Source organism: Mobula hypostoma, chromosome 4 (genome assembly GCF_963921235.1).
Source record: "Mobula hypostoma chromosome 4, sMobHyp1.1, whole genome shotgun sequence".
Classification (NCBI taxonomy): Eukaryota; Metazoa; Chordata; class Chondrichthyes; order Myliobatiformes; family Myliobatidae; genus Mobula; species Mobula hypostoma.
The window spans coordinates 177,608,194-177,625,516 of record NC_086100.1 but is presented as its reverse complement, the minus strand read 5'-3'; the positions used below and the strand labels follow the sequence as shown (position 1 = coordinate 177,625,516).

The following is a 17,323-nucleotide window of genomic DNA, read 5'->3' as shown; positions in this document are numbered from 1 at the left end:
ACCCGAAGCATTGACTGTGTATTCCTCTCCATAGCTGCTGCCTGACTTGCTGAGTTTCTCCAGCAATTTGTGTGTGTTACTCGAGATGTCCAGCATCTGTAGAATGACTGTGCTTTTTCTGTTTGGGGCTATCACTCTCAACCTAATTCCACTTTAAGAGCACTTGGTTTACAATCCTGCAGGTCACAGGTCATCACATACATGCAGTATATAAGTATCCAAAATGAGAAACTTTGTACAAAATGTATTTGGTGTTGCACTTGTTCACTACAATTGAATTTCCTAGTAAGCTAATTTCCATAGTCATAAATGTAACTTTTTTTCCCCATGAAGCAAGGACTCATTTCCTTCTTCCCACTTTCTTATTCGGACTTCTTCCCCCTTCCTTTCCAGACCTGATGAAAATTCTCAGCCCGGAACGCCAACTGCTTATTCATTTCTGTAGATGCTGCCTGACTAGCATTTTGTTGTTTATTTGGATTTTCAGAAAGTCTTTCAAAAAGTGCCATACATGAGCCTGCTAAACAAGATAAGAGCCCATGGTATTAGAGGAAAGACAATAGCATGGACAGACTGGCTGACTGACAGGAGGCAAAGAGTGAAAATAGAGGGGACCTTTTCTGGTTGGTTACCAGTGACAACCGGTGTTTCGCAGGGGTCGGTGTTGGGACCATTTCTTTTCACACTATATGCCAATGATTTGGATATTGGAATTGATGGCTTTGTGGCAAAGTTTGCAAATGATATGAAGATAGGTGGAGGGAAAAGTGGTGTTGAGGAAGCAGGGAATCTGTAGAGGGATTTAGACAGATTAGGAGAATGGACAAAGAACTGGCAAATGTAATAAGTGTAGGAAAGTGTCTGGGCATGCGCTTTGGTAAAAGGAATAAAGGCATAAGCCTTTTTCTAAATGGGGAGAAAATTTCAGAAATCAGAGGTGCAAAGGGACTTGGGAGTCTTCATTCAGGATTCCCTAGAGATCAACTTGCAGGTTGAGTCAGTGGTAAGGAAGTGAAATGCAATGTTAGTATTCATTTCATGAGGACTAGAGTATGAAAACAAGGATGTGATGCTGAGGTTTTACAAGGCATTGGTCAGATCACACTTGGAGTATTGTGAGCAATTTTGGGCACCTTACCTAAGAAACAACTTGCTGCCATTGGAGAGGGTCCAGAGGAGGTTCATGAGAAAGATCCCTGGAATGACAGATACAGTTTCATATGAGGAGCACATGAAGTCTCTGGGCCTGTACTCACGGGAGTTCAGAAGAATGAGAGGGGGACTCTCATTGAAACCTATTGAATATTGAAAGGCCAAGATGGACTGGACATGGAGAGGATATTGCCTATAGAGGGGGGAGTCTAGGACCCGAGGACCTCAGAATAGGAGGACATCCCTTTAGAACAGAGATGAGGAGGAATTTCTTTAAACAGAAGCTGGTGAATCTGTGGAATTCATTGCCACAGAAGACTGAGGCCAAGTCATTGCGTATATTTAAAGAGGGGTCGATAGGTTTTTGATTAGTAAGAGCATCAAATCTTACAGAGAGAAGGCAGGAGAATGGGTTGAGAGAGGTAATAAATCAGCTATGATGGAATAGTGGAGCGGTCTTAATGAGTTGAATTGCCTAATTCTACTCCTATATCTTATAACACATTTATTTATCAGTGGATTCCAGTTAATTGGGCTATCAGTTAATTGGGGCAGCTGCTTATTTGGGATAACTCTGAAAGAACAAAAACTAATCAAAACAACAGCCAGGATTCTCTTCATTTAGGACACTATGCTGTTTAATTGGGACAGGGAAATAGTTTCTAACTCATGTCAGTCAAGTGCACTTGTGTGGCCATTGGACACTACACCCTGCTTAAAGTGAGCAGTTTTAAATAGTGTCAATTGCACATATGTGTTAAAAAAGCAACGATTTTTGCCACTGATAGTTGGCAAAAAATAATCTGTATGACAATTCAGAACTTGACAATTGTATGACAATTCAAGCTTTCAGGCTTGGAGATACAAGAAACAGCCGGGAGTGAAAATGAAATGATTTTACTACTTCAACAAGTTAGGAACTACAAAGAATTTCAATGTATCGACAATCATCTTGATTGTTACAATGAAAATGAAGACTTAGAGAATGCAATTGTTAAAGGTATTATACGAAGGCAGTCCATTATCTTCACTAGGTGGTCTGCATTGATTTAGGTCATTTACGGTCATTCAAAAGAACATGGCAGCATACATTGGATAAATTCCTCCATCAATAACTATTAAGAACTAATACACAGGTGTATATTACTGTTGTGATGTTGGTAGTATTCTAATTTGCATTTCATTTAAATGCATAATCTGTTCCTCAAGGTAGTTTATCTTTTTTTATGCCTTTTTAAACTATTTTCATGAAACTTCGGCTATTTGGGGCAGCAGCTTAATTGGGCAAAGTTATGGTTCCCATATGTCCCAAATAAATACAATCTAATGTATATGCTAGTCATCTTAATAGCAAATTGGAAATATTCTGATGTGAGAAAGCCGCCAACTTGCAATAAGAAAGTGAGCATATCTTTAGGAGCTTGCTGAATTGCACAAAAGCAGAATCTTGTCTGATCCAGAAGACAGAATCTAAATCAGGGAAGCAAACTGAAAATGTGGAAGTTGTTGCTTTTGTTAAAATCAGTCGCACTTAAAATCCTCTAATTTTTTTTTCTGATTCAACAGATTTTGTGAAATCAGGGTTCAAACATTGTGAAGATAAGCAGAAACTCCATTCAGTCTTCCCCCCCTCCACTTCCCTCTTCATCATTCTGCACAGTTGTTCCTTGCTTGTGTGAATGCTTGTTTGTTGTTAAAGGTGAATGATAGTAGTTTTAATTCACTTCCTGCCCTTTTTGTTTTAAAGAGCAAAAAACACGCTAACAAGGTGCGGTTTTACTTCCAAACACTCAAAGAAGAAGCAACATCATCAAAAAGAATCAAAACAGAAGATGCTACTGTTGGATTCCAGGTGTGCAGCTCTACATTGCTAAGGATGCTTATAGAAGAAAAGAACATAAGAAATAGGAGCAGGAGTAGGCCTAACAAACTAAAATTACAGTTGAGCTACTCAAGTGTTTGTGTCATAGTTCAAAGTAAATTTATTATTAAGACAGGTATTTATTATTAAATATACATATATTTTCTTGTAGGTATTCACAGTTGAACAAAGAAATACAATAGAATCAATTAAAATCTACACACAAAGGCTGACAATCAACAAATATGCAAAAGAAAACAGTCTGTGCAAATACAATAGAAACAAATAATAAATAATACTGAATAATAATTACAGCACTGTGAAAAAGTCTTAGGCACATTTATATATAGTTATGGAGCCTAAGACCTTTGCACAGTACTGTAGTAATTTTATGTATTGCACTGTACTACTGTCGCAAAAAAAAATCAAATTTTCATGACATATGTGAGTGATGATAAACCTGATTCTGATATGGGTCTCTACTGTTGACTGAGAGTAGGAAGGGAGCAGGGAGAGGGGAATCGTGGTTGGGAAAAGGGGAGGAGAGAGGGGAGGGAGCAGGAAGCAGCAGAGGGACACTCTGCAATGATAAATAAATCAATAGTTTAGAATCAAATTACTTTGTCTGGCGTCTCAGGGCTGGATGTGTGCACCAGTGCAACCTCCTGTCCATGGCAATCCTTCTCTGCCACCTGGAACCACACCCCTCCCGCGGCACTCCACCCTCACCATTCCCAATATCCTTTGCTGCTCCACCTTGATAAATACAGTACTGTGCAAAAGTGTTAGGCACCTTAGCTATACATATCTAAGACTTTTGCACATTACTACATAACATTAAACTTTTATGAAGCATTTGCAAGACCCATCGGCAGGGTCTTGCATTTGGTTCTGACATCTCATTTTAGAGAGGACATCGCCTAGCAAAGGTGCAAAGGGTATTTACCAAATGGTACCAAGGGATGAGAATAGTCCGTTGCTTGGAAACATCAATGACAGTAACAAAATGCTGCAAACACTCTGGATGGAGTTATCCCTCCTTTCCAGTTCTCATCCTCTTCTGCGGAGAGGATGTTTCCTATAGTGGGGGAGTCTAGGACCAGAGAGCACAGCCTCAGAATAGAGGGATATCCATTTAAAACAGAGATGAGGAGGAATTTCTTTAGCCACAGGGTGGTGAATCTGTGGAATTCATTGCCACAGACAGCTGTGGAGTTCAGGTCATTGGATATATTTAAGGCAGAGCTTGATAGGTTCTTGATTAGTCAGGGCACGAATAGTTGTGGGGAGAAGGCAAGAGAATGGGGTTGAGAGGGAAAATGAATCAGCTGTGATTCAATGGCAGAGCTGACTCGATGGGCCAAATGGTCTAATTCTGCTCCAATGTCCTATGGTCTTATGTCTTTTGTTTCTCTGCTGTCTGGCTTGCTGAGTGTTTCCACTGTTTTATTTATTTTGATTTCTGGCATCTGTACTTTTTCTTCTGATTTTCATTTAATAATCCAAGACTCCATATCTCATTATGGCAGCTATCAGTTTAAACTTAGTTAATAATCTGTAATTTTGAAAAAATATATGCTGACCACAATAACTACCAGACTCTTGTAAAAAAACTATTTGGTTCTCTTATGTCCTTAATGGAAGGTATCTGCCATCTTTACCATATCTGTCCCTTGTGTGATCTACCCCCCCATGACAGACTCTTAAATGCTTCCTGAAGTGCCCAAGCAAGTTACTTGGTTGTACCTTTACTGCTGCAATGAAACAGGGAAGAAATATAACTGGACAGATCACCAGGCATTAAACTAAACATCAAATTTAGGCAGAAGGAAGGCACTCCCAGTCCAGCCAACTTTGCCAAGTCCTCCTCACAATGACGTTGGCTTTGCAGTAATGCAATCTTGATGCTGGAGTTTGACCTCCATTGTCAACATTTCCTTCTCTGCACCACAGATGCTGCTTAACCCACTGTGTTCCTCCTGTAGATGGTTTGTTGCTCCAGATTCCAGAATATGCACTCTCCTCCTCATGAACTTCTAACTAAAATGCAAACTGGGAAAATGTCCCACAGGCAAGTCAAGCAGCAGCCTGGCACAGTTGCTCCTACACAATATGCCAGACTTCTCTGTCATAAACATTGGAAACCTCTTGTCCCTCTGGCTCGACAGGCCCAGCAGAGGAGGTGGCAAAGTTATGCACAAATGGGGAACTTCCTCCTGATAACAACTTGCTGTCCAACTTTGGCTAAAGAATTACTGCTTCCCCATGTCGTACAACATTTGGGAGAAGCACTGAAAATAGGGCAGAATGTCCTCTAGGTGGAGGACTTTGCGAGAGTGCCTTGGTAGTACCACCACAGACTTTAGTTGGCCAACTCCTGAAGAATATAAATATCAGAATGGGTAAACGGTGAATGAAGCAACACAAGGGATAAATTTATTTAATGTTGTTCTCACCAATCTATCTGTGGCGTCAGTCCTCGACAATGTTGCTAGAAGCGGCAGTGTCTCAACCCGTAACATAAATATCTTTGTCCTGTTCAGATGTTTTTTTAAACTCACTGAGTATCTCCAGCTAATTGTAGAAAATAAAAAGTTTGATTGAACATTTTTTAGGTTTCTTAGGTTTCCTCCCTTTATACTCACCAGCTCGTGATTTTCCTTTATAGCTTTGCCTCCATAAATACGTATATTTACACACCTTGGCTCTCTTGGAATTAACTAAGCCTATGTTTTAAGGTCAGTGTATAAAATCAAGTGACATTTCATTCTTGCATTTTGTCAATTTGATATCCATTCTTAGTTAGAACATAGAACATTAAAGCACAGTACAGGTCCTTCGGCCCACAATGTTGTACCGACCTTTTAACCTACTCTTAAGATCATTCTAATCTTCCCTCCTATATAGCCCTCCATTTTTCTAACAGCCATGTGCCTATCAAAGCAGTTATTAAATGCCCCTAATGTATCTGCCTCTACCACCACCTCTGGCAGGGCGTTCCATACATCCACCACTCTCTGTGTAAAGCAGTTACCTTTGAAATTGCCCTCCTCCCATATACTTTCCTCCAATTACCTTAAAATTTTGCCCCCTTTGACCAAGAGTAGGTTTGCAGTGATCGGAAAAGCCAGTCAATTGGGCCCAAGCAGATTTTTGAGTGTCTTTCTAAAGAACAGGCACTAAAATCATTCATAAAAAATTAATATTGCACTTCATGCTTGTTTACAGGGTGCTGCAATGGAAGGAATGGACAAGAATAAATGTTGTTTTCTGTGTAATATGGTTTTCACATCTCCCACGGCTGCTCAGTTCCACTATCAAGGCAAAGTTCACACAAAGAAGCTCAAACGGTTGACTGGGAAGCAGTCCTCTGTAGCCCAGCCACAGACTGGTAGGTGTAAATCCTTGCTGCTATTCTGAAAATTGTGCTCGTCTACTTTTCTAAGAATATTTGTTACCATTAATTGAGTTGATACCTTGCATAATAAGGATTTCAAATCATGATTTCAAGTACCTGAGACAAGGTTCAATTTGATTCATTGTGCTTTTTCTAAATGGTCAGATTGATGTTTGAAAAACATAGACAGGCATATTAACTGCTCCTTTTCCTCATGTATTTATGTAGCTACTTCTTCCACAAAACAATCAAAGTTCAATGTAAACTTATTATCAAAGTGCATATGTCACCATATATAGTACATACTATCTTGAGATTTGTTTTCTTGCGGGCATTCACAGTAAATTCAATAGAATCAATGAAAACCCATATGCAACAAAACAGGCAAACAACCAATGTGCAAAAGATAATGAACTATGCAAATACAAAAAGAAAATAAAAGATAATAAATAAGCAATAAATCAATAGTTCTATTTAATATTGGAGTATATATACAATAAACAACCTGAAATTCTTGTTCTTCGCGAGACATCCCACGAAAACTGGAGAGTGCCCAAAAGCATGTGACAGTAAAATTGTTGGAACACCAAAGCCCCCCCATTACCCCCCCCACACACACAAGCAGCAGCAATGCGACCACCCCCCCTTACTTCAGCAAAAAAGCCCTCGGTACCCTCCACTGACCAAACAAGCAACAGCAAAGCCCCCAAGGAAGACCATGATCTGCAGTATAACAAAAACTAATCCTTCACCCGACAGTTTGACATGCCACAGGCTCTCTCTCTCTCCCCCCCCTAATAAAGGGACAGAGAGGTGTCACACAACGAGAGGGGAGACAAAAAAAACTCACGGATTTATGGTGTTAAAGTATGCTGAATCACTCCCCCCCCCCCCCGAGTTCTCTGCCTCACGAATCAGCAAGAGACTACCCCACCAACAAGAGAAAAAGAGAGAGAGCAATCTAAATACAGTGCCCTCCGACAGCTGATCCGGTCTAACTGACAGTCCGTTTTCTCCTGTGACAGTTCATTCTGCAGCACCGGCTTAGAATGGGCTCGTCCCCGGGGCCTCTGAGCCTTGGAACCCCGAAGGCACACTAGTCTTCTAGACTGCATCCTTGGGATATTGAAAGACAGCCGATTGGTGAGCCCCAAGAGCAGGAACTAACATCGTAAGGTCTGAAGTTTCAATGCAGCTGCAGGTCAGGGTCTTTAAAAGAACCCTATCCACCTAGAAAAGGAAAAAGAGACACGTTAGAGGTAGAAATTTTTTAGAGGTAAAGATTTAAGCCAAAATTTAAGCAAGAAAAGGCCCTGATACAAATATAATTTGCTGATCAGTCTTCTGTATTAAAGTTGCAACTATGACTTCACTTCTATTAGAATCTGTTTTGTAATAGAGTGTTTTTCTTAACAACAGTGTGAAATACAAAATCTGAATAATTGTGGTCATTCCTTTGAATTTCAGCGCAGTGTTCTATCACAGTGTCCACAAATGTGGCCAGTACACCTTCAGTGCAGATAACCTCTGTGGAGAATGAACAAGGCATGCAGGAAATAACTCCGGACGTCTCTGCAGCAGCCTCTACAGCTCTGGATCAGGAGGATCCTGACAAGTTCTGCAAACTTTGTAATGCCTCCTTTAACAATCCACTAATGGCCCAACAACATTACATTGGCAAGAAGCACAAAAAAAATGACACAAAGAGACAGTTAATGGAAGAAATGGGGAAGGAGGCCGACTCCTCTGAAAACAATGGTGAGTAGACTTGCTTTGCCTAGTGGCATGATCTCGGGGGTTGGCACCCCCTACCCGGCCAAACTTTAACACTCTTGTTTGGGTAGATGTTGCGTGTTGTGTCCCCTGTGTAACATCAGTACCCCAAAATAACATTCAGTCCACAATTAAACGATTAAGATTTTATATTTAAGTATGGGGTTAGTAGAGAAACAAAAGAAAAAGAAAACAAATAAAAGGCGCCAATAATCTCATAAACATGTCCAGTGCACAAACGTTGGAACTCATGGATTCCCTGTCGCTGATCCTCCTCCGCTCGTTGTCGACCCCTGGGTTCCCGCCCCGAGCCCAGGACCAGTGGGTCCGGCAACCGTCTCCTCAAGCCACCTCTTCTCTCTTCATCCTCTTCGCACCTCCTCTTCAAAGCCCGCGCAACTAACAGCTTTCACCCAGACAGAAAGAGTTAACATCTATCCCAATTGGTTAGCAAATGAATACAAGTCCCGTTATCACTAATTATAACCCAAACATGCTGTTATAGAGAACCACTGCCTCAGCAGTTAACAGTACAGAGAAGCCATTTTATTCACCTTAGCAGTAACATAAAAGAAGAAACCCTTACACCAGCATCACCGAATTTGAAGCAAAATACAGTGTGCAAGTGTAATAGCCTATATTTACCTGAAAAATACCTCTTCTGGTTTCATTAAATTTCATTCAAAACATTTTATGACCTTAAGACATTGGAGCAGAATTAGACCATTTGGCCTATTGAATCTGCTCCACCATCCAATCATGACTAATTTATTTTCTCTCTCAACTCCATTCTCCTCCCTTGTCCCTGTCATCTTTGATGTCCTTAATAATCCAGAGCCTATATACCTCACTTTAAAAATACCCAATAATTTGGCCTTCACAGCCAATCTGTGGCAGTGAATTCCACAGATTCATTACCCTCTGGTTAAAGAAATTTCTTGTCTCTAAGTGGACATCCCTCCATTCTGAGGCTGTGCCCAATGGTCCTTGACTATCAGAAACATCCTGTCTACATCCTCACTATCCAGCCTTTCAGTATTTGATAGGTTTCAATTGAGAATACCCTACATTCTTCTGGATTCCAGTGGGTACAGGCATGCATACACACCTCTCTCTCCTCCCTCCCTCCCTTTCTCCTTCTCTCTCTTCTCCAACCCTCACACACACACACACCTCTCTTTCTCACACACATCCACCACACCCACACACACACACACTCACACACCTCTTTCTCACACACATCCACCACACCCACTCACACACACACACCTCTCTTTCTCACACACATCCACCACACCCACACACTCACACACGTCCATCTTCTCTCTCCCTCTCTCTCACACACACACACACACACACACCTTTAAGGATCAGAAAAGCAGAACAAATATACTATTATAGTTTTTATATAAATCCGTACATCACACATCTACATTTGAGCATCATCATGTAACTAACAAAAGAGTATAAATCTTTGAATAAGCTGTAAGTAGTTTTAAGTGTGAAGAAATTTACATGTTAAATTTCACATCTGATTACAACACTTTTAAAAATGATTACAGCTTTTATGCCCTTTTTAATTCCTTTTTTCTCCACCCTGACCTTTCTCTGCAATTTAATATTTTTCTGTTCTTTCCCTATTTCTGACCAAAGGTCATCAATGGGAAAAGTAAACTCTTTTTCTCTTCAGTGAGATGCTTTCTGAACCACTGAGTATTTCCAGTAATGCCTGCTTATGTTTTAGATTAGAGTGCTTTTCAATTAATGTGATATATGTAAATATTCATTTATGAGAGGAATTGTATAGATTGTATATATTGGCAATATATTTTAACCTTTAATATTTGAAAATATTTATTGAAACTGTCAAATTTTTGCATACTTAATGGTAGTTGAATGGAAAACTAATTCAGTTTCTGTTTTTATAATGGAAACAGGTAATTTTACTTGTGCTATCTGCAACGTTACACTTAATTCCATTAAGCAGTACCAGAGTCATGTGCAAGGATACAAGCATCAATTTAAGTAAGAACTTATACTTTATCCAGATAATTCCTATTGATTTAATACACACCATCATCAATAGAATTAAATGAAAATGTCGTGTAGTTTAAAAGCTCGGTGGTAATTAGCTGGAAAACAAGTCTTCATGGAATAAAGCCAACAATTGTTTTGTCTGTCCTTTATGGATAATTAACTGCTTTGTAAATAGAATTGATTTTCAAGGCAGTGTTTACCATTAAAAAATTCTTTTTGGTTTACATCACTTCTTCAAGACATACTTAACAAAATACATATGTTGAAATGTGTGGCTTGAATTTCATTTGGAGAAAGTAATTGAAGATTCAAAGTTCTTTTTTTGCAGACATACTTAATAAATCCATAATGGAATAATAGCCATAAAAGAATCAATGAAAGACCTTACCAACTTGGGTGCATAACAACAATCTGTGCAAATACAATAATTACTGAACAGTAATAAATAAGCAAGTAATACGTATTGAGAATGAAAAGTCCTTGAAAGTGAGTCCATAGATTGTGGCAACATTTCAATGATGAGGCAAGTAAAGTTGAGTGCAGTTATCCCCTTTGGTTTAGGAGCCTGATGGTTGAGGGGCAATAACAGTTCCTGAACCTGGTGGGAGTTCCTGATGATCTAAGTTTAATTTTCACTCAACCATTGAACCAGTGAAATGGGTGGTTTTGTGTTAACAACCATAACAGAATCAACGAAAGTCTGCCCAACCAGAGTGCGGAAGACAACAGACTGTGCAAATACAAAAAGAAGAAATAATAATAATAAATAAATAAGCAATAAATATTGAGAACATGAGGTGAAGAATTCTTGAAAGTGAGTCCTTGGTTGTGGGAACATTTCAGTGATGAGACAAGTGAAGTTGAATGAAGTTATCCCCTTTGGTTCAATACCCTCATGGTTGAGGGGTAGTTACTGTTCCTGAACCTGCTCTTTTACCTTTTTCCTGATGGCAGCTACAAGAAGAAGGCATGTCATTGGTAGTGGGTTCCCTGATGCCTGCTGCTTCCTGTGACAGCATTTTGTGTAGATGTGCTTGATAGTTAGGATAGCTTTACCTGAGATGGACTGGGCCATATCCACTACTTTTTGTAGGATTTTCCGTTCAGGGGAATTGGTGTTTCCATAGCAGGCTGTGATGCAGCCAGTCATTAGTCAATAGCAGTGATGTCCTAGTGCTAAAATGATTGACCCCACCCCCTACAGCCACAACTGTCTCCCATTGTACAAAGTGTGACTACGACCATTGGCGTGTTTCGCACCCCCTGCCCCACCCCACCCCACCCCATTTCCCAGTGGCTTCAGTTTCAGCACAGCTCTTTCTTTGGTCACTATACACTTACAGAAGTTTGTTAATGTTTTAGATTCATGTCAAATCTCTGCAACTTCCTAAGGAAGTAGAGGCGCTGTCGTGCTTTCTTCGCAATTGCACTTACGTACTGGGCCCAGGACGAGTCCTCTGAAATAATAACACTGAGGAATTTAAAGCTGCTGACCCTCTCCACCTCTGATCCTCCAATGAGGACTGGCTCGTGGACCTCTGGTTGTATGATCAGCCCTTTGGTCTTGTTGTCATTGAGTGAGAGGCTGTTGTTATGATTCCATTCTGCCAGATTTTCAATCTCCCTCCTGTATGCTGATTCATCACCACCTTTGATTCGGCCTCTGACAGTGAACTTGAAAATAGCATTGAAGCTGTGTTTGGCCAGACAGTCATAAGTGAAAAGTGAGTAGAGCAGGGGGTTAAGCACACAGCCTTATGGAGACTGTGGAGGAGATGTTGTTGCCAATCTGAATTGATTGGGGTCTGCAAGTGAGGAAATCCAGGATCCAATTGCACAAGGAGGTATTGAGGCCACGGTCTTTGAGCTTATTTATTTGTTTTGAGGGGATGAAAGTATTGAGCTCCGGCATTAGCATAGCATGTCTACCGTGCTCAACAGAACGACGAGCTGCGAACAGACAGCATCAAAAACAAGCCCCTCCCACCCCCACACATATGCAGTCCTTTAAACACAGGAAATCAACTGACAAAACCTATGCAGATCTTTACCTTCCTTTCAAAGTAGTGCCTTACTCGCCCTCACCTATCACCTGCCAGCTTATAGTCCTTTCACTCCCCCCGCCTTTCTCTGGCTTCTGCACTTCTGCCCCCTTCCTTTCCAGTCCTGATGAAGGGTCTTGGCCAGAAATGCTAACTGTTTATTCTCCTCCATAAATGCTAAATTCCTCTAACACTTTATATGTGTTGCTCAAGATTTACAGCATCTATTACATTTCTTGTGTCTAAATCAGTTTTTCTCACTCCTTGTGCAGGATTTCAACCCAAAACATCAACACTACCTTTTCGCCACAGGTGAAGCTTAGTACTCTGAGTTCCTCCAGCAGATTCTTTGTTGCTCCAATTTTTCTCTAATTGAAAATTTAAAAAATATAATTGATTGTGTCCCACAAGAGTCATATAACGTTACAACACAGTAATGTTATTTTGCCTAGTCCTAACGACCCACACCTGGACCATAGCCTCCATATGCATGTACTTATACAAACTTCTCTCAAATGTTGCAATTGAACCCACTTCCACCACTTTCGTTGCAATTCACTGGATGTGAGTGAAGAAGTTCCCTTTCATGTTCCCTTTAAATATTCCACAGGGATCTGTTCTGAGACCCCTACTCTTTGTGATTTTTACAAATGACCCAGATGAGGAAGTGGAGGGATGAGTTAGTAAATTTGCTGATGACACAAAGGTTGGGGGTGTTGTGGATAGTGTGGAGGGCTGTCAGAAATTACAGCAGGACATTGATAGGATGCAAAACTGGGCTGAGAAGTGGCAGATGGAGTTCAACGCTGATAAGTGTGAGGTGGTTCATTTTGGTAGGTGAAATATGATGGCGGAATATAGCATTATTGGCAAGACTCTTGGCAGTGTGGAGGATCAGAGGGATCTTGGGGTCCGAGTCCATAGGACACTCAAAGCTGCTACGCAGGTTGACTTCTGTGGTTAAGAAGGCATATGGTGCATTGGCCTTCATCAATCGTGGGATTGAGTTTAAGAGCTGAGAGGTAATGTTGCAGCTATATAGGACCCTGGTCAGACCCCACTTGGAGTACTGTGCTCAGTTTTGGTCGCCTCACTACAGGAAGGGCATGGAAACCATAGAAAGGGTGCAGAGGAGATTTACAAGGATGTTGCCTGGATTGGGGAGCATGCCTTATGAGAATAGGTTGAGTGAACTCGGCCTTTTCTCCTTGGAGCAATGGAGGATGAGAGGTGACCTGATAGAGGTGTGTAAGATGATGAGAGGCATTGATCGAGTGGATGGTCAGAGGCTTTTTCCCAGGGCTGAAGTGGCTAGCACGAGGGGGCGTCGTTTTAAGGTGCTTGGAAGTAGGTACAGAGGAGATGTCAGGGGTAAGTTTTTTATGCAGAGAGTGGTGAGTGTGTGGAATGGGCTGCCAGTGGTGGTGGTGGAGGCGGATACAATAGGGTCTTTTAAGAGACTCCTGGACAGGTACATGGAGCTTAGAAAAATAGAGGGCTATGGGTAAGCCCAGGTAGTTCTAAAATAAGGACATGTTCAGCACAACTTTGTGGGCCAAAGGGCCTGTATTGTGCTATAGGTTTTGTATGTTTCGCCTTCCATTCTCAACATATGACTTCTAGTTCTAGTCTCACCCAACCTTAGTGGAAAAAGCCCTGCTTGCGTTTACCCTATCCATACCCTTCATAAATTTGCACATCTCTGTCAAGTCTCCTCTCATTCTCCTGCACTCCAGGAAATAAAGTTCTAAACTACTCAAACTTTCCCTACAACTTAGGTCTTCAAGTTCTGGCAACATCCTTGTAAATTATCTCTGTGCTCTTTCAATCTTATTGACATCTTTCCTGTAGGTAGGTGACTAGAACTGCACACAATACTCCAAATTTGGCCTGACCAATATCTATAGAACTTCAATATTCCAACTCCTGTACTCAATACTCGGATTTATGAAGGCCTGAAAGTGAACGGGTGATGGCAAATGGGGTAAGGGTGTCCAAGTTTGAAATTTAAAGGTGTTATACTCATGTGGATACTCATGTTACACCCGGCTAGTAACGCAATGGGATCAGCGCCGGACTCCGGAGCGAAGGCTCCTGAGTTCAAATCCAAGTCAGGCCACCCCCCGAGCATGCTTTCCATCCGTGCCGGGTTGAGTGTCGAGCTAGCCACTCGGCCTCGTAAAAAAAAATACAAGGGTTGAGTCAGAAACGATCATAATGTGACCCGGTTAATTCTGACACCACGCGCCAAACAAGAATGGCTGTCTGTCTGGTGCGACACACTTAAAAAAAAACCATGTGGAAGAGGTGAAATGGATCAGGTGCTCATTTCACGTTTGCTTCTTTGGATTCTGTGCAATGAGGAAGGACTGTGGGAAGCTGAGGTTATAGTCTGACAGCACTGTGTAAGCAATGAGATAATGATTTATTTAATGCTGGCTGAACCGTTCCCAGGAAAATATTTGGCTTCATTATTAAACAAAATAGTCAAAAGAAGGATTTTCCAGAAGCAATCTGATCTAATCATTCTTTCTTTTCCTTGCAGAGAAAATGAAGTGGCCACCCTAGTGAAGAATACAAAATCAAAGAGGTATGATTCATTCCAGGATGAACTTGATGACTTCATTAAAGTTCAGAAAGCAAGAGGCCTTGTGCCAAAGGTGTGCTTTCGAAAATTTGAGGACTATCCAGAGGAGGAGGAGGAGGCAGAGGAAGGGGAGAGTGGTGGCTTGCACCTAAATATTCCACTCCGATCTTTTCAGTGTTCATTTGAAGTAAAACAAAGCATACCAACCCTCAACTCAAGCAGATTCCAGAATGAACAACCGCTCCCAGTGAATCTGGAGACCAAAGTATCACAATGGTCCCCCTTGCAAGGTGACCAGGCAAGGGCCCAAACATTGCAAACGTGTGACTTGCATATGAAGTATTGCACAAAAAGGTTGCCATATCTGAAGCTAACCTGTTCAGAAAGTCCCCAGAATCTACACGGGATGGAGTCAGCTGAAGAAAGTAAACCAGTGAGCTCTGATGATAGCACTGGTTCACATAAAAAAGAGAAGAGGGGAAGGAAGAAGAAACACAGAAAGGACAAGAGAAACAAGGAGACCGAATCTAGTAGAGATAGTGAATATGAGGACTGCACTGAAACACAGGGACTGAAACCAGGTACAAACCAAACCGCTCAGAAACCCAATGAAAGGGATAGAAAAGAGCTTATACTGAGCAAAGAAGAAAAGATTAAACTCAGAAAGGATGGAAAAGACCAATGCCTAGAAAAAGAGGACACAAAACAAAGGCATAAAAAGCAGAAAAAGAAGAAGGAAGTTGACATGAGAACAGAAGAGGAAAAGCTTTGGGACGAATCTATTTTAGGGATTTGAATCAAAACTAGGAACTGCAAGAAATTTGATACATAATCATCATCTTAATTTGCTCAGGCGCTCTAAGAATAAAATTATATTGTTAAAAGACATTCAAAAATTTTACTATGCTTGTCCTCCAAAGTAAATATTGGTTTGTTTGTTATTCAAATACTTTTACCTTTAGTTATGAAGTATGTGTGTTATCCTAATAGTTTTTTTTTTGTTTGCGCATCAAAACTATGGTTATAACAGATAATTTACAGTAAATTGTAAAATACCGGGCCAGTCAAAATTCAAGATTTAATAAATAATGTGACAATGATTTTAAATATTTAAGTAATATTGCACTAGTTATTGTATTACCTGGTGAAGGCATTCCCATGATGTTGTTGGGCAAGGAGCTTCAGGATTGAGCTCCTGCGTTGTTGGTGAGTCTACTTCTTTGTCACCCTCTCAACTAAACTCTGGAAGCATCTTCAACAAAAGGGCTTCAGAAGTTTGGGAAGGTGAGCTCACCATCACTACCTCATGGGCAATTAGGGATTGGAAGTACATACAGGCCTTGTTGGTGTTGCCTTCATTCCATCAGGGAATAAACTCAATGACTTACTGTGTGAAAATTTCAGTGTGTAATATATTAAACATCAATCACATGACTATATATTATAACATCTTCTGGCCAGCACTCTCAAGTTTTTGTCTAATGAACATTTTGGGGACAAAGGCTAGGGATGTGAGGAAGATGATATTTATTATGTTATGACAAGCTCCCATCTGTACAAATGCTTGTTTGATTGTTTAGATGTAATAATTTTAAAGGATCATACATAAGGCAGAATAATATTTTGTGTGATATAATTGCTTTTGTTCGTAGGCACTAGTGCATTCTGTGACTTGCTGTGGATAGTGTACAGACATTCATGCACACTCTTTGTTGCACAGGCTGGCAATTAAAATCTAGTACAAATCGTTGTTAAACTCCAAAATAAAAGCTATGAAGAAGCAACAGTGGTGATCTTTGGTGCATAGAAACATTCTCTTGGAACAAAATAAGACCGTAACATATTATTATCACCCCTATTAATTAATCTTTGCATGCAACCAAAGTTCCAATCTCCAGTTGAAACACCAATCCTGACCTCCAGTTCTGTGTTTGTGGAATTTGCACTCTCTCTGAAACCTCATAGGTTTCCTACAAATGCTCCAGTTTCCTCCCACCTCCTAAGGACGTGCAGGTTGATAAATTAATCTTAAACACAAAATACTCTACGGATGCTGGGGTCAAAACAACACTCACATGCTGGAGGAACTCAGCAGGTCAGGCAGCATCTGTGGAAACGATCAGTCAACGTTTTGGGCCGGAACCCTTCATCAGGACTGTAGAGGGAAGGGGCAAAGGCCCTATAAAGAAGGTGGGGGGAGGGTGGGAAGGAGCCCACTCCCATTCAGATACGTCCATACATGGCCTCCTCTACTGCCAAGATGAGGCTAAACTCAGGTTGGAGAGGTAACACCTCATATACCGTCTAGGTAGTCTCCAGCCCCTTGGTATGAACATAGAATTCTCCAACTTATGGTAATTCCCTCCCCCTCCCTTCTTCTATCCCTATGTCACTCTGCCCCCTCCCCCAGCTGCCTATCACCTCCCCTCCCCCACCCCTTTATCTTTCCCCTTACTGGTTTTTTCACCTGGAAC

At 41.0% G+C, this 17,323-nt stretch overlaps 1 protein-coding gene across 2 annotated transcripts in view; it reads left to right on the top strand.

The window, feature by feature from the left end:
• Window positions 1-16,894, top strand: part of zmat1 (zinc finger matrin-type 1) — an 88,142-nt gene extending 71,248 nt beyond the window's left edge. For both annotated transcript variants that reach the window (XM_063045118.1, XM_063045119.1), the window contains exons 3-7: window positions 2,900-3,004; window positions 6,242-6,404; window positions 7,878-8,168; window positions 10,121-10,208; window positions 14,808-16,894. In XM_063045118.1, the coding sequence (XP_062901188.1) occupies window positions 2,900-3,004; window positions 6,242-6,404; window positions 7,878-8,168; window positions 10,121-10,208; window positions 14,808-15,645 (1,485 nt within the window). In that variant the 3' untranslated portion in view covers window positions 15,646-16,894. The remainder of the gene's footprint in view (window positions 1-2,899; window positions 3,005-6,241; window positions 6,405-7,877; window positions 8,169-10,120; window positions 10,209-14,807) is intronic.
• The last annotated feature ends 429 nt before the right edge of the window (window positions 16,895-17,323 follow it).